The following is a 23,243-nucleotide window of genomic DNA, read 5'->3' as shown; positions in this document are numbered from 1 at the left end:
GCTGGCTTTTTTAGATGTCTTCTGGCAAACTCTAATCTGACTTTTCTATTCTATTCTTAATTCTTAATTCTCTAATGATTTGAACCTTGTGGTGAACCCTCTGTATTTGCTCTCGTGAAGTCTTCTCTTTATGCTAGACTTGGATAATGATACATCTACTTCCTGGAGAGTCTTCTTCACTTCACTAGATGTTGTGAAGGGGTTCTTCTTTACCATGGAGAGGATCCTGCGATCATCAACCACTGTTGTCTTCCATGGACGTCTGGGCTTTTTAGTATTGCTGATCTCACCGGTTCGTTCCTTTTTTCTCAGAATGTACCAAACTGTTGATGTTGCCACTCCTAATGTTTCTGCTATCTCTCTGATGGATTTTTTTCTTTTTTCGGCAGCCTAAGGATGCCTGCTTTTCTTGCATTGAGAGCTCCTTTGACCACATGTTGTATATCCGCAGCAACAGCTTCCAAATGAAAATGCCACACCTGAAATCAACTCCAGACCTTTTATCTGCCTAATTGATGATGAAATAATGAGGGAATAGCCCACACATGCTCATGAAACAGCTTTTGACTCAATTGTCCAATTACTTTAGGTCCGTTGAAATAAGGGGACTATGTATGAAAATGTGTGTAATTCCTAAACCCTTCCTCCAATTGTGATGTAAATACTGGCAAATTAAAGCTGAAAGTCTGCACTACAATTTCATCTCGATGATTTCTTTTCAAATCCATTGTGTTAGCGCACAGGGCCAAACTTATGAAAATTGTATCACTGTCCAAATATTTCCGAACCTAACTGTATCTAATCTCACACATTCATAACCTGGGATTACAAAATCTAGACTGGGCTTTAACCATGTCTTTTGGATGCATATTCCTTCAGGTGCTTCTTTAAATTCATCAACAAATCTTTTTAACTCTTGGCCATTTTCAATCAGACTCCGGGTATTCCATTAAAGAATGTAAAACATTATGATGTTAAGGATCCCCATCATCTACGTCACTGACATACTCCATACTGCTAGCCCTCGACAACTTTGACCTCTCCACACACTGACTCTCCATCATGTATTGATGCAACTTTTCTGGCAACAGCTTTATACTTAGGAATCTTTCAGCTGCCCCCACCACTAACTTGATAATATCTGACCGGTTAGCTGCTTTCTTAGCTCCTACCAACCATCAGAAACAAAAGACAGAAATCACACCTTTTTAAGATTCAACATGTCCGATGGAAACGGCCACATCTCCGCGTTCTCTGGCCACTCTTTGAACAGCCTCTGTTTGCCACTTTGCGCACATTCTTTTACCCCGACAAGACCCAGCAACATATCCAAACCTCTAACAATTACAGCAGCGCATCGGTGGTTTAATATAGTCCATGACATGATACGCCATACTCCCAAGAAACACTCTCTGCGACAGTACACCATCTTTAAACGTCAACAGAACAGGCGGATCCCCGACTCCATTCCTACTCTGAAATCTCATAACATCAGTTACCTGTGCCCCCTTAACGTTTTCTAAGATTTCCTTCTCAGACAAGCCAGCATACATCCCATACACCACTCCCTTGATTCCCTGCTGTCTTGCTCAAGGAACCAAACTTTCCACCTTGACCCCCAATTTCCCCACACCCCTTGCATCTTCATACTGTTTCCTATCTTTGCAACAAACAATTAACATCCCGTATATCCAATATCTTGGCCTGAAAGTCCTTGCCTATCTGACTCTCCAAAGAGTTGGTAATTCCTAATAATAAATAATTTCTAATAATATACTAGTCCTATTACTAATGAAAGAAAAGGGGGAAAAAAACAAAACAAACAAAAACCAAACAGAGACGTTTTCCAGCACATAACACTAACGATCACCACTTTCTCAGCATGTCAGTAACAGGAAGTAAAATGACCATGAATCTGAGAGCAGGGCTGAATCTCATCCCCCTTATTTGATAGCTCCTTGACTCCTCGGTCCTCGGCTGAACCAGCTGTTGTTCTATTCTCGGCAGGGACTGACTGGGGCTAAAAAACAGCCCTGGACTTTCTCCCAAATAGGCCCATCATCCGGCCATTCGCCCCTAGCCGTGCGCGACAGACACTAGCCAGGATGTCCTGATACTATGCCACAATACTGTAGCCTATCAGACAAGGTATTCACAGCAAGTAACATCTCAAAACCAATGATGATAATTGGGGTTGTGTTTATTAATGAAGCCTCAGCCTTCAAATAAAAACAAAAAATGTACAATGCCATTACATCTGCAGTCAGAGCATCCTGGGACATTCTGGCGCTTCCCTGTACTCTCCCTATCATCTTTTGTGCCTCAACTATCTTCAACCTGAATAAACAAATGATTTCAAAGATAGGTTATTAGCTATTATTGATGATATAATATGTGTTGCTTTGTGTTAAAGAATTAGCATTGAATAACCTATTTAATATTTTGTCAATGTCATATTACACTTTTTATTCATATTAAGGCTGTGAAATGATGAAAATGGCTAGGCCCTATCAATGTTGTCTGTGAAGCTTTCACAAACAACCACCTGAGGCCTGTACTATGAATCCAGATCAACATGTCCTGGATTTCTTTCAGTTACCCGGCTTCACCTAACCTAACAACCGCGGTCCCGCATAAGCTGTGACACGACGCTGGTTATCAACTAGTTCAATCAACCCAGGGCTTCCCAAACCAGTGGCGTGCACGTTCACATAAAAGAGGCGGTGTTTGCACAGCACGACCAATCACAAACATCTACCAGAGCCGCATATTTTACATAAGAAGAGCAAACTATAATTCTACATAAATATGAAGAACACAGACACGGTTTTACAGGCAAAATGCAGGAAGGAAAGCTGGCATAAAAAGCTGACGCTGTTATGCGTAAATCACAACGCTTATCCTATCAATATCACTTCCAGTGGTGTAGTCTACGTGATAGTAAGCTCCAGGATGTCTATATACCCACTTAAAAATGCCCAATGACACGTAACATACTTTCTATTATATTTTTGATACATTTTGAATTGTCATCCGTGCTTTTTTCTAAGGTTTTTTTTTTTTTTTTTACCGTAAATTAAAAGTGTATCAGAATGCAGGAAATGAAGTCGTTGATGCTTAAAACTTCCATGGAGGAGGTCACCCAGACCCCCCTCTATGATATGCCCCCCTCCTCCCCCAAAGGCAGATTCTGGCCAATATACAGTACAGTACACCCACTATAATAGCCTACATTAGACTACACTGGTCACTTCCCCATCAGTCAGGCACAAGATCTGACCATAATTACACTTTTGCTTTCCATAAACTGTCGTTGCTTTAGCCTTTTATTTCAGTTGCAACCCCAGCAGTGGTAAGCTGTGAGAGAAAATAAAATAATATCAAAACATAATTCTAACCGATGTGCGTATTGGCAACACACGGCTGAAGAAGCCAACAAATAGCCTATATGTAATTCCCTCCGCTTCAAATCAATATCTTTCATAAAGATACCCATCAGGGAATGTTGACGGAGTTGTCGGTCTCTAAATGTTTTAACTTTTATGAGCGCACATCTCTCTCTCTCCGCCCACCGAGCTCCAGCTGATCTTCTAAGACCGGTGACGCCGTTATCAGTCGAGTATTGATTGGTCAGTAGGTGGTGCTTTTACACCGGTTGATCTCTAATCTCCAACATAACCTGCTCCCAACCAGGTTAGGTGTTCAGCATAAGTTACCACGGCGATTGAACCCGATAACAACTAATCCACCTTCATGATACAGAAAACCCTGGGTTGAACCTGAAGTTAGCTCGTTAACGCCAAATCTCGCTTCGTAGTACAGGCCTCTGGTCTTTGCCAGTTCCACAATAGTAAACCCAAATATGAAAGACAAGGAAAAACTGCACTCTGATGGAAGACAGACAGAAAGTTCTAGGATTTTTTGGTTAAACTTTTGGTTAAATTTGGTGAGTTACTGCCCTGTTTGTTAGCACGTTTAGAGTGGTACCAATGCATGCCTGATGTTTTCCCATTTAATTCAATACCATGGTCTTCATCCTACCAGCAAAAGTGAGCTCACTACAACCTCTCATATACAACCAAGTGAAATCGCGGTCAACCCGCGATTCATTTCTAGCGCGTTTGTTTCAAAATAACATAAATGATTAAACACGTTAAGTTTGACAGCACTAAATGGCACGATCATTTTCATAATCATGATGCGCACCCATTTGATAGCTGACTATGCAATTCGCTAAGATAGGGATAAAGGCAGCCTATTATAATGTGTCCTGCTCTTGACACTTACCAGTAGCCTACCTCTTGCTGATGTGAAATTAACTCTGCTGTCTGTCCCTCATCATGACCAAGCTGTGGATGTTCAGGCTCAGCTTCCACTTGGTCCTCTACACTCTGGCTAAGTGATGCAGTGCTGCTTTGGTTGTCAAGGACTACAACATTACTGCTGCTGCTGGCAGTTGCACTGCAACCAAAAAGCTCTGTGAGCTGCATCAGTTTCGAGAGACTTGGCCCTCTTTTCTTAGAATTTTTCTCATCCACCTTTCTCTTTACATTTTCTACTAGCCATTGTCACGTCTAATGATGTAGGCCTATAAACTCCTACTCTTCTTCCTCAGTTTTTTTTTTCTTTTTTACACATAGCATATTTATAAGTGATCGTATTAGCGCCGCTTTATTAGACTTTTTTTTGTGCTGAACACACAGATTGTCAGTCTGTCCCTGCTCCTCGGTTAAGGCTGTCTCAAAGCTCTTATTTCGCCCCCAAGGGGCGAGGACCGAGCATCGAGGAGGGATCATCGAGGAGCTATAGGCGAGGATACAGAGAGCAGCCTTCCCGGACGCCGTGCAGCTAAAGGAGTTACTAACTCCGTCCATACAGCTGACAGATTAATGTGGCTTTCAGAAGAAAGGACGTCTCATCTCTCTAAAACCCATTTGCTCGTTGCCTCTCTCCTCCCATGATTTCCTCGGGGAGGAAGGGAGGCAGGTGGATGAGACAGGGATGCAATTTAAGGGCTTTGGGACGTACCCCTGATGTTTTATTGAATCAGAGTTAATCCAGCGACATCTGCATACATCTCATGCCTTTAGTATAGCATCTTGGGTATGTATTGATTATTTTATTGTTATCTACAATTGCAGAGCATTATATTTGGGAAAATGCTGCATTTTGCACTTTGATGCTCGAAATGTATCAAGTTATTATTGTTTATAATTACACTGTTTCTAGGCCATTGGAAGTTCATAAAAGAATAGTTACAATGAATAAATGAACAGATAATTCATTACAAGGTAAAATATGTCATATTACTTTTGAAGTTAAAGATACAATAAATAGGGTAACAGAAAAAAGGCAAACAACAGGATTTAATTCATTTAAACAAAGATGGAGTTAATAATTACATAGTGTATATCTGTTTACATTGGCATTGTGAGCATGTAAGGAAAGGATCAGCAACCTATTCTATAACGTGTCAATTTACTAAGACGAAGATGACCGGTGAGCCAGTGGTATTTGTTAAAGCTGGGGTAGGCAGGTTATTTTGGCAGTGTTGGGCAAAAATTCCATAATAATCTTTCAGCATATTGCAAGTCAAGTGGCACCTCCTCCTGGCTCTGTTTTCAGGCTTTAGAAAATCTAGCCTGTGAAAGGAGACTTTGGCGATTCACAGGCCATTTCAGAGAGGGGAGAGGAGAACATTCAATTTAATTCAATTCAATTTTATTTATAGTATCAAATCATAACAAGAGTTATCTCAAGACACTTTACAGATAGTGTAGGTCTAGACCACACTCTATAATTTACAAAGACCCAACAATTCCAGGAATTACCCTAAGAGCAAGCATTTAGTGCGACAGTGGCGAGGAAAAACTCCCTTTTAGGAAGAAACCTCAGACAGACCCAGGCTCTTGTTAGGCGGTGTCTGGCGGTGCCTGTTGGGGGTGTGATGAACAACTCTGTTACAGGAGAAATATGATCTCTTTTCTTAGTTCTTGTCAGAACACGCGCTGCAGCATTCTGGATCAGCTGGAGAGTCTTAAGGGACTTATTTGGGCAACCTGATAGTAAGGAATTACAGTAGTCCAGCCTGGAAGTAACAAATGCATGGACTAGTTTTTCAGCATTGTTTTGAGACAGGATGTGCCTAATTTTGGCAACATTACGAAGATGAAAAAAGGCTGTTCTTGAGGTTTGTTTTAAGTGGCCGTTAAAGGATATATCCTGATCAAAAATAAGATTTATTTATAAGAATAAGATTTCTGACAGTAGTACTGGAGGCCAGGGCAATACCATCCAGAGTAATTATATCTTTAGATAATGAGGTTCGGAGGTGTTTAGGGCCCAGCACAATAACTTCAGTTTTGTTTGAGTTTAACATCAGAAAATTGTAGGTCATCCAGGATTTTATATCTTTAATGTAGGGCTGTCAAAATAACGCGTTAATTTCGATGAATTAATCTGAGAAAAAATAACACGTTAAAAAAAAAAACGCAGATTAATCCATTCCATATTGACCCGGAGCCGTTCTATCCACCATTGGACTGTAAAATGAAGGAGGGAGACGAGAATGTGCTGCCTGGATCATTAACTGGAACATTTACTTGTAAAAATCTTCTACCTGCCAACCCTGGCTACCGAAATCTGGTGCCACTGATATGTCTGCTCTTCTCTCTGATGCTCTGAAGACGATACAGACAACACAAACACCGCTGCACGTGACGCTAGTTAACACTATACTCGACAGCAGCTAACGTTAGCCTACCGCTAGCTAGTTAACACTATACTCGACAGCAGCTAACGTTAGCCTACCGCTAGCTAGTTAACACTATACTCGACGCAGCTAACGTAGCTACCGCTAGCTAGTTAACACTATACTCAACAGCAGCTAACGTTAGCCTACCGCTAGCTAGTTAACACTATACTCGACAGCAGCTAACGTTAGCCTACCGCTAGCTAGTTAACACTATACTCAACAGCAGCTAACGTTAGCCTACCGCTAGCTAGTTAACACTATACTCGACAGCAGCTAACGTTAGCCTACCGCTAGCTAGTTAACACTATACTCAACAGCAGTTAACGTTAGCCTACCGCTAGCTAGTAGCTGGATTAAACACGGTTACAATGCTGACAGCTAACGCTGAACGGTGTAAAGTGTGACTGTGTTTTACTGTAGAGGACTGTGACTCAACACCAGGATGTAACAATCTGCAGCTGCCGAGCTGCCGTCGGAAAAACAACACAGACGGTGCGTTCAATGAAACTGGTAAACTACAGCTTCGTGGTGCATTTGAAGTTATTGTAAATGTCCTTGGTGGTTGTTTTTGTCGTTCAACAGCAATATACTAGTGAAATAAGTTATTGTTATTGTTATACATTATTATTAAATCATTTAATTTTGACCATATGGCCTTAGCAATAAACAAGCCGTTCTTTAATGTCACCAACTGTTGTTTAGTACCCTTTGTTTTCTTTTCTTTATTTACTTTCTTAAAAAGTATCGGTTCAGGCACCGTTAATTATGTATGCGATTAATTTCGATTAATTAATCACAGAGTCTGTAATTAATTAGATTCATTTTTTTAATCGATTGACAGCCCTACTTTAATGCATACTTGAAGTTTAGCTAACTGGTTTCGTCTGGCTTGATTGATAAGTATAATTGGGTGTCATCCACGTAACAGTGAAAGTTAATTGAGTGTTTCCTAATAATATTGCCTAGAGGAAGCATATATAAGGAGAATAGAATTGGTCCAAGCACTGAGCCTTGTGGAACTAACTTTAGCGTACCTGGAGGATTTATCGTTAACATTAACAAATTGAGATCGATCAGAGAAATAGGACTTAAACCAGCTTAGTGTGATTCCTTTAATGCCAACTAAATGTTCCAATATCTGTAACAGGATGGTATGGTCGATAGTGTCGAATGCAGCACTAAGATCTAATAAGACAAGTACGGAGGCAAGTCTTTTGTCAGCAGCAGTTAGAAGGTCGTTAGTAATTTTCACCAGTGCTGTCTCTGTGCTATGATGCTTTCTAAATCCTGACTGAAAGTCCTCAAACAAACTATTGCTATGTAGAAAATCACATAACTGATTAGCGACTACCTTCTCAAGGATCTTGGAGAGAAAGGGAAGGTTAGATATAGGTCTATAGTTGGCTAAGACCTCAGGATCGAGGGTGGGTTTTTTCAGAAGAGATTTTATCACAGCTACTTTAAATGACTGCGGTACATAACCTGTTACTAAATACATATTGATCATATCTAGTAATGAAGTGTTAACCACGGGTAACGCTTCTTTAAGTAACCTCGTTGGGATGGGGTCTAAGAGACAGGTAGATGGCTTAGCTGAAGAGACTGCTTTTATCCTATAGACCTTCAACAATTAATGTTGAAGGTCTATAGCAGGGGTCATCAACTACATTTTTCCAAGGGCCAGAATGTTTCTAAGCAGACACTCCAGGGGCCGGACTTACAAATAAAGAAAATAAAATGAATGTATACCTAATACGCCTATTCTTTCTTACTGAATTAATGCTATATTTAATTTTTTTTACATGTATTAGTGTGAGCAAACTCCTAAAAAACATGGAAACTCCATAATGATAACTAGCTCTTTAACACTAGAACGGCCATGACGGTCATTTTGACCGTTTTGAAATTTATATGTGTAATAACTTTGCTGAATAAAAAAATACAATCCTGCTGCTGCCTGACTTTTCCTAAAATAGTCTGTATTTTAATTTAAAATTGTTTTTATATACATTACACAAAAGGCAAAGAAAATACAGTCACTTTTACCTATTTCGGCCATACACGGTCATATTGACCGCTCGGATTTTCGCGGTATTGTTTTTAATTTTTCGCACGGTTGAAGATGCATCTTGGTTGCTTAGTAACTACCATAGTCTCTGTCAGAGCAACGTAACTAGCGGTCTCAAGTAACAAGTGTGGGCATCAGCGATGGGCCGAAGGCAAAGCCAGAGATGGTAACGTAGGCTACTACGGCTACGGCTACTACTCTGTTCTGAATCAGAAGGCAAACACCGGGCGCTCGCTCTGTGAAAGGCGCGGTACACGTAGATGGCCGGTGACTGTTTACATGTTCATATAACTTTATACATCCTCGAACTGGCTGGAATCATTGCACACATCCTCTCCAAGGAGTGCACCAGCAGTAAAATTGTCCGGAGGAAGTTTATGCAGCAACTGGCAGAGGAGCTGAGAGCGGAGTTTATGGAGGAAAAAAGGGCAGCGGCGCACGGTCCGAGCAGCGCTGCGCACCGCAGCAGACGCCAAAACAGAGGCAGTGCCAGGTTAGGTTATAGCTAAATGTTCAAATAAGATACTCATAATTGTTATTTGGCTGTTATGAGTTAAGTTGAATGAATTTCCACACCGTATTTTTTGGGAATTGAAACACGTATTACTACTCAAATGTATAATTAAACTCGTAAAAATGTACATTTCGGTGTTATTACGTTTTTCTAAAGATATCCTAACTAACTAATTTATCATGAGAGATGTTCTAGTAGTTATGGAATTCCGGCACTTCTAGTGTTAACTAGAAAAAGATCTCAGACTAGGAGGCAGCTCACTGAGGAGTGATGGTTAAAGTCTGTGATTAGGGAAACATGGTTGTAGTATGCAGCATCCTGATTGGTGGAAAATGCTTGCAGAAAGAAATGGCTGTTGTCAGGTAATGGTGAATGATGAATGGACTGATAAGCAGGCTATGCATTCCTCATATATGCCCCATTTGCAATGAAACGATGCTGTTGCAAAATAATATAACCAGCATCATCATCAACAATGAAGAACGCGAACATAACGATCGCGTCATTCACATGCATATTAAGTAGCCACATGCATCTGTTTTGGTCTTATAATACATCCATAGTTGCTCGTTGAGCCAGTGGTTAAATTTATAAGAATTTTTCCAAATTTCAAGATTCCCAGCAAACTAATATAAACAGTTAGACTACAAACAGACAGCTGTTGTTTTAGCTTGTTTGTAAAAATTCTCTATTTGCAGAGTAGAGCTGTGTTCGCGTAAAACAGCGTGGTGGACAAGAGTGGACTGAGCAGACAGAGCAGATTGAAATATCTCTTTCTACATGTTTATGCCTGTCTATACAGGTGAGTGCATTGATAAGTATTGACTTTTTTCTCACAAAGGTTTTATTGTAGCCTACTTACAGTAACCAGACTAGCGTGAGTTGATCTGCCCCAGCGGCCGTTGGTAATCCTCTTTGTATCGTTCCCAGTCAGGTACTGCATGTTTTAACGCACACACATCTCGGCTCAGCTGTGTGTGTGGAGCGCGGGGATCGCTGTACAGAATCCCGGCATGTGAATAGAGATGCACATACAGGGGCTGGGTTTGTACTCTACCTGTCTAATATTACCTGCTGTAAATGCTTGAAATGCTAAATAACTGAATTCATGATTATTCTGCGGGCCAGACTAAACGCTTTGGCGGGCCGAATGTGGCCCGCGGGCCGCCAGTTGACGTTGGCTGGTCTATAGGATAAAAGCAGTCATATATATGTCAGGTCTTGTCGTTCTTTCTAGCAGTCCTGCGTTTAAAGGTGAACCGTTAGAAGTTGAGGGAAAAAAGGTGATTGGCTATTGGCTGTTCTCCAAATGGAGATGTGCATGGATGTCCCTTCGGTGAAAGTTCTGCTATTTGTGGGCAAAGGCTGCAGGGCTACAGCTAAATGCTAAACTCTTAGATAAGATACTTTATTGTCTTCCATCTATAGTATCTACAGTACATACAGGAAAGTAATTTTGTAAAAATCTAGTCCAGTTTCTTGTCCAGGGAGTGGACATTTGCTGTAAAAACATTTGGGAGAGCTGGTCTGCTGGGGTTAGCCTTTAGCCTAGCATGAATACTGGAATATGTTAATGTGACACAGAGTTTTAGTATTTATTTGTTCTATGTATATTATCTAGCACACACTTACATCTACATTTTCTAAACATTCTAACAATGAATGCATGTTATTTATCGCCTATTATTTAAAAACAAAACAGCTCACACTGTAGAGTTGCGGAAAGTTTGTCTCGAAACTGTGTGTAAAATGCAAATCCGCAAGCGTAAAATTGAGATCTACAAATTGAAGAATTGTTCAAAAAAAATAATATTCAGACAAATCTACTTCCATACTAATGTAACCTGGAGCCTCTCGCCTGCAGCAGAGATGAGCAGCGGGCTACAGAGGCTAAGAGGTAAGTTCACTTATTTCCAACTCCACACCCCCAGATTTTTTTAACTTTTCAAACTTGTGGTCGGCTCCAACTGACGCTGACTCAAGTGAAATGTAGGAAAACCTGCTACACAAGGAACAACGTTGAGTCCAGTGGAGTGTTTTTGCTAGACATTTGCAATTTTTTTCTGTCCAAGGACATTGTTTTCTTTGATTATGTCTGTTCTGTTTGGTTGCAGGTGGACCAGGGGTGCAGCTCTGCATACCAGCCCTAATTGTTGTAAATGGCCCCCGCTCTGAGTACCTGAGTTTGAAAGCCCCTGCTTCACCCTGCAGTACTCTCTCTCAGCCAGCAGTCTCTCAACACCACTTTGCACTTTTTCTTTTTTTATTTACTTAATAAACTTAGAATTGTTTATCCATCTTCATTCCTTCCTCCTGTTTTTTTCCCCTTGAGCTAGGGTCATAACAGTAATATTAATAGTAATTAAGGGTGTCAGGATTTTGATTTTAAATAGAAAATTGATTGAAATAAGCTATTGAAGCAGGATAAGAAGCAACAGACACAGCGAAGCTTATCAGCTGTTAGCATGCAGCTAAAGACACAGCGTAACCTTAGCTTACCGGTAGCCTGCAGCTGCTCTTTCCAGACATCATGGCCACTGCAGGTTTCGGAAATGACAGAGAAACAACAGAACTGGAAAATCCTTCTGCTTCCCTTAAGTCACCGATGTGGCAACATTTTGCCTTCCCCGTGAGTGAGTTATGGAAACAAACAACGAAGAAAAAACACGTGGGCTTTGACAGGAATTCATGGTGCATTCAGGTGGATCTTGGTAAACTTATGGTGCTTTCAATTGCACTTCGTTAATTTGAAAAACTCAAACCGTTGTTTTTAAAGTACCCTTCTGCCATCTATTGACTCTTATCGTGGCGTTGCCGTCACTGCTGACAAAAAAGGTTTCAATCGAATTGAATGGTGGATTTGGAGAATCGAGACACCCCTAGTAGTAATAACTCCAAACACCATTTAATAAAACATATACTTTTATTCTTCTTGGTGCAAGTAAGCCATTGCACTAGTCACTTCATTTTCATTCCATTGTCATTCCACAACAAAATTCATTCACAATAAACATCACTGTCAACAAAACCACAACAAGCAACCAAACAGCCATCTTCAGAGGTTATGGTATGCATGAAGCCACAAGCTCAACTCCTCACACAGGAGTAGACACACTAGCTTATTATACTTGCAGAAGGCTCGCAACATCAGGTCTTAAGAGCTTTTCACACGGGGAGAGACACTTCGCCTGCATAGTCGCGTGGATCCGCAGGGTCTCACTGCGCTCCTCATAGTACGTGTCCATATACGCATTGTTTTCACGGATGGGATCGTCCCGCTACCCAACATTGCACACTAGTGAGCTCGCCACCAGTTTCTCTTCACTGACCACTGACAAGCAAAGAAAACAGTCTACACCCTCCTACAACTGCGATGGCTGCAGCTGATTGGACGAACCCGTCATGTGGGGCTGGCTGCTCCCGAATTTTAAAACCGACCATAATGTTGACTCGTTTGGAATATGATCTCGTATTTTATGAAAATAGTTCACCGAAACGTGTTTCTGAAAACATTTTAAGCGAGAAACAGGCCATGCAGTTGCTGAATCTGTCTTCATTTCAGATCGACAAAAGTCAGTTTAAAAGATTTTCGTGAGCTTTTGAGAGGCGTTGAGCCGAGCCGGCTGCTCCTCATTTGCATAAAGTTGGCTGGATTGAACTTTATGCAAATGAGGAGCGGGCGACTCAACGCCCCGCTTCTCCAAAGTCCCTGCGACGCTACCAGAATGCATTGCATGTCTTCTCCCATAGAAATGAATGGGAAGCGGGGAAATGACGCTGACAATGGACAACACCTTCAGGTGAACATACAGGCGAACAACGCTCCGCGAGTAAACGCTGGCGGTGATCAATGTGTGACCATGGGGATTCTGTGCACTAGTGTTTCCCTGTCGTACAACTGAATGAGATTAGCTGACTGTGTTATCATATATCCCTAACCACAGGTTGATTTATAACAAATAGTGGCAATCCTAGTCTTTCCTAACCACGGACTGTTATTGTAGGTAGCTAAAGTTAGCTAAATTAGCAGTCATAATTACGAACGTTACCTGATAAATCCAGTCTTGTTCCGATGCTCTGACAAGCAAAACCCCCGCTGTCTATGTCCTGATAACTGTTAACTGTAAACAGTTTTATATTTTAGTGAACTCACAAACAGAAGAATCAGTCTCTCGTTCATTGATTTGGGCTGCGCGTCGCTCCCGTAGGGAAAAGTTCAACACAGTTCAACTCTTGCAGCGGGCGAGCGTCACCTGTCAGATTGTCCACACCCCCCCCCACGCATCTCATTTCAAATGAATTACGAGGCACGACAATCGCTCCCCGTGTGAAAAGGCCTTCACACTGTAGCCAGTTCTAGAAATGGAGGTCAGATGAACATAATATAGTTGATATCTGAATGCACATGTTATGAATCTTATTACATTTCTCATATACTAATCTGAGATCTTTACAGATGTTTGCATTTGTAAGACTCTATACGCTGATATACTTCAAAAGAGAGCTGAGTTAATCTTGTGTCAAGCTATTCCCTTATTTTGTAACACAATCATTTAAATTCAATGGTCCACTTACTAGCTTTTCAGAGCTTTCAACTGTATCTCTTCGGTGAATGGAGCTGCCCACTGACTCTTGGTCGATGACACTGACCACTTCATCATGTGACCAATGTTTCTGTGTGTGTGACCGGGTGTCACCTGACTACACCTGAGCAAACTCCACTCCCTGCAGAAGTCTTTGAGATGCGGTTGAAAGTTCGGAAAGTTACAAAGTTACCTTTGAGCTGAGATAATTTTGTTACACACACTGTTTCCATGCTCGTTCCCTTCATAATAATAAGTTTCCACACACTTTCACTGCACTAATGGAAATACATGAAAAGTTCTCACAGAGGACTGAATTACAATCTATGATTAAGTGCCATATAGATAATGTCTTCACAAAAAAAGAAATCAATCAAACACAAATGTCTGAAGCAGATGTGAATGTAAAGCCGATGCAGACAGGGTAACATGTGGAGGTCTCAGTGGTCTTCAACCAGCCATTCTCCTTTCCTTACCCCAGGAAAGGCTTCTGGACTGTGGCTCAACTAGTCTCTTTGACTCGAGCACACTTGGTCCACCTGCGAACACGTTGCAGACCGGACAAGTTCACCCTCCTCCTCTGCTCTCACTCAGGCCGGTCGTCCTGGTAACCAGGTCAGGTCGGTTTTATCCAGCAGCCTGGTGGCTGGTGTTTGGGCTCCAGAGAGATAGGGCTGTGCCCTGCTCCCCTGATCTGTGCCCAGGATGGTACAATGTCTGGGGAACTGTGGTGGTCTATGCTCCCCCTGTCAGTCTCCTCTCCAGCCGGTCCAGCTTGGCCAGATTCTCCTTCAGAAGTTTGGAGCTGGGGCTCAGAAGCAGGGCTCGCTGGTAGTACATCCTGGCTGCTGCATAGTCTCCCTACACACACACACACACACACACACACACACACACACACACACACATTACAAACAATATATGTGTGCAACACTGACTACGTTTACATGCACATAACATTCCGGTTTTTGCTCTTATTACGAAAAAAGACGACTGACAAAGCTGACACAGCGTCCCTCTTTCATTCCTTCAACCAGCTTCTTGAAAAGGTCAGCGTAGCGACGTGTGTGCATATCCAAAAACCTGTTCATATCCAAGTCTTTGATAATGTTTAAAAGTAGCTGTGTTTCTCCTTCTTATTAGGTCAGCAGCCTTGCAAACTGTTGGCTGGTTGCTTTGTGTACAGCAACCATGACAACGCACAAAGCTGACCATGCTCCGGCATGCAAATATGTGCTTTGGGAAAAATCTATAAAACTCTTGAAGAGGTGCATGAAGACCTGGTAAAACATGTCCCATCTGATTTCTGGCTAATAACAATATGGACGACAGTCAGTGAAATGATTTGATCTACTATAGAAACTTGGTGTTAATCTTTTCTTTTCCCTTACGGCGATACATATGAACTATTTTTGTAGTATCCCTATATATAGCGCCGCCCAAGACGATTGTGATTGGTTTAAAGAAATGACAATAAACCAGAGCACATTTTTCTCCCATCCAGGAATGCTGTGTGGACTAGTCAGACCCTCCTCCGCAGCGTGTGGATGGTCTGGCAAAGTGAGATTACACGGATTATGGACAAGGGATGGGAAATGAGTCCCTATATTAAGTGTTGTTTATCCCCTTATGGTGAATTTGTTATCGTTATTTTTATGTTGTGTCATGGTAATGTCAGAGGAACAGAGTAAATTGTTTAAAATGAGCAAAGGAATCACTTGTAAAATGAGTTATGTGAAAAATGGGACTGCCTATTGAGACTATATCATGAAATGTCAATAAAATATCAAACAAAGTTAAACATTTTAAAATACTTTCACATTTGAAATGATCGGCATGTGGTATTGCTATAATACAAAAATGCCATTTAATGAAGATGAATCCTTCAAATGAAAACAGAGGGTTTTTTCTGGCTACGATAATAGTGCCTCAAGAGATTTTGATTGCAAAAACTACCCAATTAAACCGCTAAAAGTAATTTCTGACAAAGAAGGAAGATACATAATAGTGTCAGGACTTCTTTGTAATAAAAGAATTGTAGCAGCTCGGCCCAGTGTTGACCGGTCCAAGCAGCCTTTACCAACTGATGCCGTGCTTGGCCTTGGTGTTTGAGGAATTTCAGACAACATGTACAACAAACATTTGGAGATGTATTCATGAGGATGTGCATGAATATACATTTTACTCTGAAGGTCATAATTCATATTCTAGGATTAACTTTTTATTATTGTCTACCCAGATGGTGGGAAATGTGATACATTCTAAAATCCATAATATAGTTATATCAACCCATTCCCCGATCTCTGAAGTAACTCACAAACAATTGACACTAAATAACTCACTCCTGTGAGATGAAAAATTTACTTTAAATATGGAGTCAGTATTATCAATACATATAGCACAGAAAACATTTAAGGCCACATGTAGGGGATGGATAATTAGTTAGCTAGCTGCTAAAAGAAGGTGAAGAATACGAGTAAAAACTTGGTAAAAGAAGATCTTAACAAGCTGGAAAAGAGACGTGAGGGAACCAGATAATCACATATTAAGGGACTCTGTGTTACTTTGCAGAGCACATTTGCAAAGAACAATGCATCAAGAAACCACATTTGCATTGTTTATACTTAAAAGAAGAAAATAAATTGGCAATGAGGCTAAAACAAATAGAATCCAAATATGTAATATTCCACTATTAATCCAAATATGACAATATTCTGAATTTGATACAGGTCATGTAAACAGCAAATTCCGTTTTCAGAATAAGGCCTTTTTCCAAATTTAGCATTTTCCAATTAAGACATGGCATATTTTGGTATTATTCTGGTTTTAGAAGCATTCTTTGGACATAAAGCGCATTCGTAATATGCGTCTCAATTAGGGTTTTTATTGCAGTTTGCAACAGTTTATGGCCTGTTTACGGCTTCCAGTCAGCTCTGTGTGTTGCTATGGTTACTGTACACAAACCAACCAGCCAACAGTGCCAGAGAGTCCGGCTGCGGTAGAGATGCATGCTCAAAAGAAAAGAAACACAGCTACTTTTAAACATTATCAAAGACTTGGATATCAACAGGTTTTTGGATATGAGCACACATCGCTACCCGACCTTTTCAAGAAGGTGGTTGAAGGAATGAAAGAGGGACGCTGTGTTCACACGGTCCAACTAGTCCTCCACCGCTGGGACAAAATCGTATTTTTGCACGGCTACATGTAAATGGGAATATTAGTGGAATATTCTCTTTCATTAGCCATGTTACCAGCTTAGAGGAATATTGTCTTTTTTGGAATAAGGACAAAAACCAGAATATTATGTGCATGTAAACATAGTCATTGTAATGGACAACCATACAAGATCAAAAACAAATAATGAATGTTTTAAAACTTACTTACATAAGAAATTACATGAATCATAGAGTCATTTTAATTTTAATGAAGCGCACAACTTTTTTGGTGGTATATGCTTACGCTCGGTTGAAGATGCAGACAAAAATAAACTGGAGGAATATATTACAGATACAGAGGTAAAAACCGCTATAAGGTGTAAGACACCTGGGGCCTCATGTATAAAAGACTGCGCAGCTTTCATACCAGAAGATGGTGTACGGCCAAAACTTGAAAAGTACCTACGCACAGAAATATTCACATGTATAAAACCTGCACACCTTTCCTTTATACATCACAAGCAACGTGAAATTGAGCGCACATGAACGAGTGACCGACCCTGCCTTGCCTCCTCCCATAATTGGATATGGAAATTATTATAAATGCGCCCCCGACGTCATTCTTTGTGCAATCACAACGGGTTATCCTGCTGCAAAACGAAGAAAAAAAACCAACTTCACCGACTGAGGTTGAGGTGCTGATCGCGGAGGTGGAGGCGAGAACAAAAATGTTCTGAATTCACAATTCATTTCCCGGCCTCAAATTTAACAGAGGTTAAGTAGCCTGCGAATTAAACAGTTAATAGTGTGAAAGATGTGAAACATCATCCACATAAATGATCAAACTTTTATGGAGTGCATATAATTATGTTTTTTCATAGACAGCGTCACAGACGTATGCCAGTAAGTGAAGTGGAAACTTTATTTTGTAACATTGGTGAGTTTCGGCACTTTTCACTTATAATTCGCCACGTTACAGAGCCAGACAAGACTTTGCGGAAGGCCCGCACATTCTCACGACTGCTCAACAGTTTGCGTGACGGCCCACACATTCTTACGTCAAGTTAATTTTTTATACATCACAAAGTGTCCGTGAAAACCAGCGTACGCAAGCTTTTCGTGCGTACGCAACGTTTATACATGAGGCCCCTGGAGAAGATGGATCGGAGTATGGAGTTCTATAATGTGTTTTCAGGATGTTTTAACTCCTTTTCTTACAATGTTATATAATTATATTATAATGTCTCAAGCAATGCCTGTCAGCATTCAAACAGCTGTAACCTCAACAATACCAAAGCCTGGCAAAGATCATATGCACATGAGTCATTTTATTAAGTCTCGCATTTCCAGACCTTCCTCCACAGCGCTTCGGAGGAGGGTCTGGCTTGTCCTCACAGCATTCCAGGATGGAAGAAAAACGTTCTCTGGTTTATTGGCATTTCTTTAAACCAATCACAATCGTCAATTGCCGGACGGAGCAACGGTGCCTCTGCAAAATAGCCTCGGGAAGGAACTTGTTTTGGTGGAACATGTGTACGTTCTATAGTTGTTTAAGTCGTGCAACAGAAAACTCAGATTGGACAGATAGTCTAGCTAGCTGTCTGGATTTACCCTGCAGAGATCTGAGGAGCAGTTAACCATAGTCCTCACAAATCCACCAGAGGTTAGAATGCCAACACAAAGGAAGAGGAAGGGGACGGACATCCGGCCGAAATGAGGGACATTTGGCGGAATTTCCGGCCGCACTGGAACAATCCCAGAAGTGGAACGACTAGTTTAAGTAATTATTTTTATATATTTTATTCTGCAACCTTTGACGTAGCACATGTGCTGACATGTCCTTGTGTTGTGTGTTTTCTTCTTTGTAATTAAAATGTAAATAAAAAAGAAAAGAAATTAATTGACGTTTGCTACCTTAATGTGCTGAATCCCTCCCATGTTCATCCAGGCCTGGGATTGGTCAGGTTTGAGTTCGACAGCCAGCTTGTAGCTCTAGCGGGGAGAGAACAAAAAGAGACTGGTCAGTGTCATATTGGATGAGACGGTCACATCCTTCCACTCAAGGAACAGCAACAGGTTGGAAGTGTCTGAAGAGAGAGCTAGGCCCAGTTCAGGACTGAAATTCAAATCTCTCACATGTGGTCGGATTCCAAATGAGAAGGTAAGATGAGAACAAGGTTATTATAGTTTTGCATTTATCATTAGTTTTTATTTCGTTTTGACTTTTGTTTTCAAATTCAGTTTTGTTTTAATTAGTTTTTAAAGTGGGTTTGCTAGTTTAGTTTTTATATATTTTTTTAAAATGCTTAGTTTTATCCATCCATCCATCTTCGTCCGCTTATCCGGTCTCGGGTCACGGGGGTAGCAGCTCCAGCAGGGGACCCCAAACTTCCCTTTCCCGAGCCACATTAACCAGCTCCGACTGGGGGATCCCGAGGCGTTCCCAGGCCAGGTTGGAGATATAATCCCTCCACCTAGTCCTGGGTCTTCCCTGAGGCCTCCTCCCAGCTGGACGTGCCTGGAACACCTCCCTAGGGAGGCGCCCAGGGGGCATCCTTACCAGATGCTCGAACCACCTCAACTGGCTCCTTTCGACGCGAAGGAGCAGCGGCTCTACTCCGAGCTCTACATGTGCATACTTGCAACTGCCTCCGGAGTCCTCTGGGATAACATATCCCGGAAAGAATCCTTCTTCAGTCGGACGGCTTCCCTGACCACCGGTGTCCACCACAGTGTTCGTGGGTTACTGCCCCTTGAGGCACCTAAGACCCTAAGACCACAGCTCCTCACCGCAGCTTCAGCAATGGAAACTTTGAACATTGTCCACTCGGGTTCAATGCCCCCAGCCTCCACAGGGATGCATGAAAAGCTCTGCCGGAGGTGTGAGTTGAAAGTCTGTCGGACAGGGTCCTCCTCCAGACGTTCCCAATTTACCTGCACTACCCGTTTGGGCTTACCAGGTCTGTCCAGAGTCTTCCCCCACCGCCTGACCCAACTCACCACCAGATGGTGATCAGTTGACAGCTCTGCCCCTCTCTTCACCCGAGTGTCCAAAACATACGGCCTCAGATCAGATGAAACGATTATAAAATCTATCATTGACCTTTGGCCTAGGGTGCTCTGGTACCAAGTACACTTATGAGCATCCCTATGTTCGAACATGGTGTTCGTTATAGACAATCCATGACTAGCACAGAAGTCCAACAAAAAACAACCACTCTGGTTTAGATCAGGGAGGCCGTTCCTTCCAATCACGCCTCTCCATGTGTCTCCATCATTGCCCACGTGCGCTTTGAAGTCCCCCAGCAGAACTATGGAGTCCCCCACTGGAGCCCCATACAGGACTCCACTCAAGGTCTCCAAGAAGGCCGAATACTCCGAACTCTTGTTTGGTGCATATGCACAAAGACTAAAACTAACACTAAAACTAATAAAAATTAAACTAAAACTAAGCAACAAAACTCTGATTGTTGCTTAGTTTTAGTTTAATTTTTATTAGTTTTAGTGTTAGTTTTAGTCTTTTTTGTCATATGGGTTATTTGTCAGGGGTAAGATTCAAAAAGGTCAGAAAAAGTATTAAAAACTCAACAAAAACATCATACAATTTTAGAAATACATATTCACAATGTATTCAAGACCAGTACATATAATGTACATATGGTCATAAATATGTAAAGAGCTTACACAAGCCACCGCCGTAAGTGCAAAATGTGTAAGTGACGTGTGCCAGGAAAAAACTTACAGCATATAGCAATAGACTAAGGAAGACATACATGAACAGCATGTATTCAACCCATTCGTGAGCCACACATGACATGTGTTTTGAACTTTGGTTCGAGTAAAGTGCCGAACTTTTTGAAGTCAATCGTGTCACACAGTTGTGTAGACATCCCAGTATCAATACACATATTAACCAACGCTTCCTCTCGCTTGTGGTGTTCCTGCGTATTACTGTAACTAACCAGCAGCTATCTCACGGCGAGAGTAGGGCTGATCAATCGTTTTCAAATCGATATCGAGATTTGAAGGAATGCGATTAGCTAATCGTGAAGACTGCGATTAATCAAGTGTCCAAAATTTAGTTGAATGTTTGATGTAACATTTGGTTTGAAAAAAATCACCATAAACCTGGGTGTTTTATTTTGAAATTTGTTTTATATTGTAAAGTATCCGGCGGCGCTGTGGCCTTCCTGTAAGTGATTACCTACCTGGCTTGACACATTCCCCCGCGGCTTGTGGAGATGCTGAAATGATTGCTGCAGCGCGTGCCGCCGGCAACAAAACAACATGCTGCAGAGGCCAAGAGCCTGGGCGTTGATCTAACATGTGTTTGTGTTCCCTATTTCATCATGTGCATGTGCATGTAGGCAGCAATCAGTTTTAGACGGACGATCAGTTTCATCAATGAGCCTTGTAGCGATGTAGCAATTCCTCGCCCCAGCTGCTGTACTGTGCATGTGTGGGGACACAGAGATTTCCCGATTTATTTTAAAATATGTTCCTCCTTAATGTTAGGGGGTCAACAGAATGGTTGGGGGTGTGTCAACGAATTATTATAAAAAGTTACGCATGTTGGACTATAGGTTGTCGTGTTTCTTTAGAAATAAACAATGGACAAATAGAGTCTTTAAACGCTTCAGATGTAAAGTTATTCGCTGTCAAAGTGACGCCAAAATGAATGGCAGTTAATGGAATGCTAACGGGAGGTGATGGCTTATTAGCATCAAAATGGCGCCATAGGAGGTTCGCAGTCCGAGGAGAAGCTTACCCCCTTGGTTTCACTAGTATCAGCTGGAGCTACTGCAACGGAGTATATAGCAGGACTTTGTACCATGAAAAATCACCAATAAAGGCTTTTATACCAAATACTACACAACCGGACATGTCCCAGCAGTAATGTTGGGGAGAAATGACCAGGATTGGCTGCTAAGATTATAGCCATCTCGCATTAGCATGCAGCTACCTAATATTTAGCAGTGTGCTAACATTACATTGTTTGTAGTGGAACGAAGCAGCACTTTCTACCGTCAAAAATCACAGATTAAGGCTTCTGAACCAAACACTACACAGTCGGACATGTTTCAGCAGTAATTGGGGAGAATTTAACAAATTGGCAGCGAAGATTATATATTATTGCCGTTAGCGTATAGCTAAAATAGTTAGCATTGAACACTAATAGAATATAGCAGCACTTTCTACAGTCTTTAATCACAGGTAAAGGCTTTTTAACCAAAATACTACATAACTGGTAATGTTTCAGGAGTAATGTGACCCAGAATTGGGGAGAAATTAACAACACTGGCAGCCAGATTACATTTTACTGCTGTTAGCATGTAGCATGTGACTGTGGTCCTGGAGACACCTAGTGTAGCAGGAACGATCATAGAAACAGGTTTGGCTTTGCCAGGTGTTAATATTTCTGTACAGTTGACATCAAATTAAGGCTGAATTTGAAGATGGATGAGCAAGGGCGGCAGAAGTAGGAGGGTAGGAAATAGGGAAGGGCCCACTGGCTCCTCCCATTTAACACCCCTGGTGTGATCACATCACAAGTTGGTCTCTAGTTTTCTTTGATTTCTGCTTTTCGTCCTTTCATCACACCTCTTTAAATCGAGCCTGAATGCTGAATTTCTATTTTCAAGGCCATAATATGACTAAGAAACAACCTAAAATTTTATCAAAATAAAGCAATGGAAACATTTTGCAGTATATAAAACCCTCACTATTTGCACCTCCTTTATTTATGCTTCTTGTCTGCAGGGATTAGGGCAGGGCTGTGAATGTTTGAATCCGAAGCCAGACTTTCTGCTCTGACACACTTGAGACAAAAACCAGACAGACAAGACCTAAAATAACCAGTTTTAAACTGCACTTCAAACAGTTTCTCAGGCTGCTTGCCTTGTGTTTGTTTTGCTCCTTCAGAGACTGTGATAATGCAAGAGGAATAACACATCACACCATTATCTGTATCAACTAATGAAGCAGTTTCCCCTGCACAAACCCTGCTCTCTTTAAAGTGACCTGAGATGGCCTCCTTGGCTCTTGCTATCTTGTTTCCACTACATCAGTGTTTGCCACAAAGTGCTCAGTCACCTCTCTTTGGTTCGTTTGCTTTCTCTCCTCTTAAAGGAATACGCCACAGTTTGTTGAAATAGGGTTATTCACC

At 41.4% G+C, this 23,243-nt stretch overlaps 1 protein-coding gene across 2 annotated transcripts in view; it reads right to left on the bottom strand.

Annotated features, from left to right (window-relative positions):
* Window positions 1-14,005: 14,005 nt before the first annotated feature.
* The window catches only part of tmtc1 (transmembrane O-mannosyltransferase targeting cadherins 1), a 177,747-nt gene continuing 168,509 nt past the window's right edge, over window positions 14,006-23,243 (bottom strand). The window contains exons 18-19 of one of the 2 annotated variants that reach the window (XM_031288168.2): window positions 18,983-19,069; window positions 14,006-14,780 (exon numbers count right to left, since the gene is read on the bottom strand). In XM_031288168.2, coding sequence (XP_031144028.1) covers window positions 14,655-14,780; window positions 18,983-19,069 — 213 coding nt within the window. In that variant the 3' untranslated portion in view covers window positions 14,006-14,654. The remainder of the gene's footprint in view (window positions 14,781-18,982; window positions 19,070-23,243) is intronic. The other variant, XM_031288169.2, reaches the window with a different exon arrangement.

This window comes from Sander lucioperca, chromosome 20 (assembly GCF_008315115.2).
Source record: "Sander lucioperca isolate FBNREF2018 chromosome 20, SLUC_FBN_1.2, whole genome shotgun sequence".
Classification (NCBI taxonomy): Eukaryota; Metazoa; Chordata; class Actinopteri; order Perciformes; family Percidae; genus Sander; species Sander lucioperca.
Note: the sequence above shows the minus strand (reverse complement) of the source record. Positions and strands in the feature narration are given on the sequence as shown.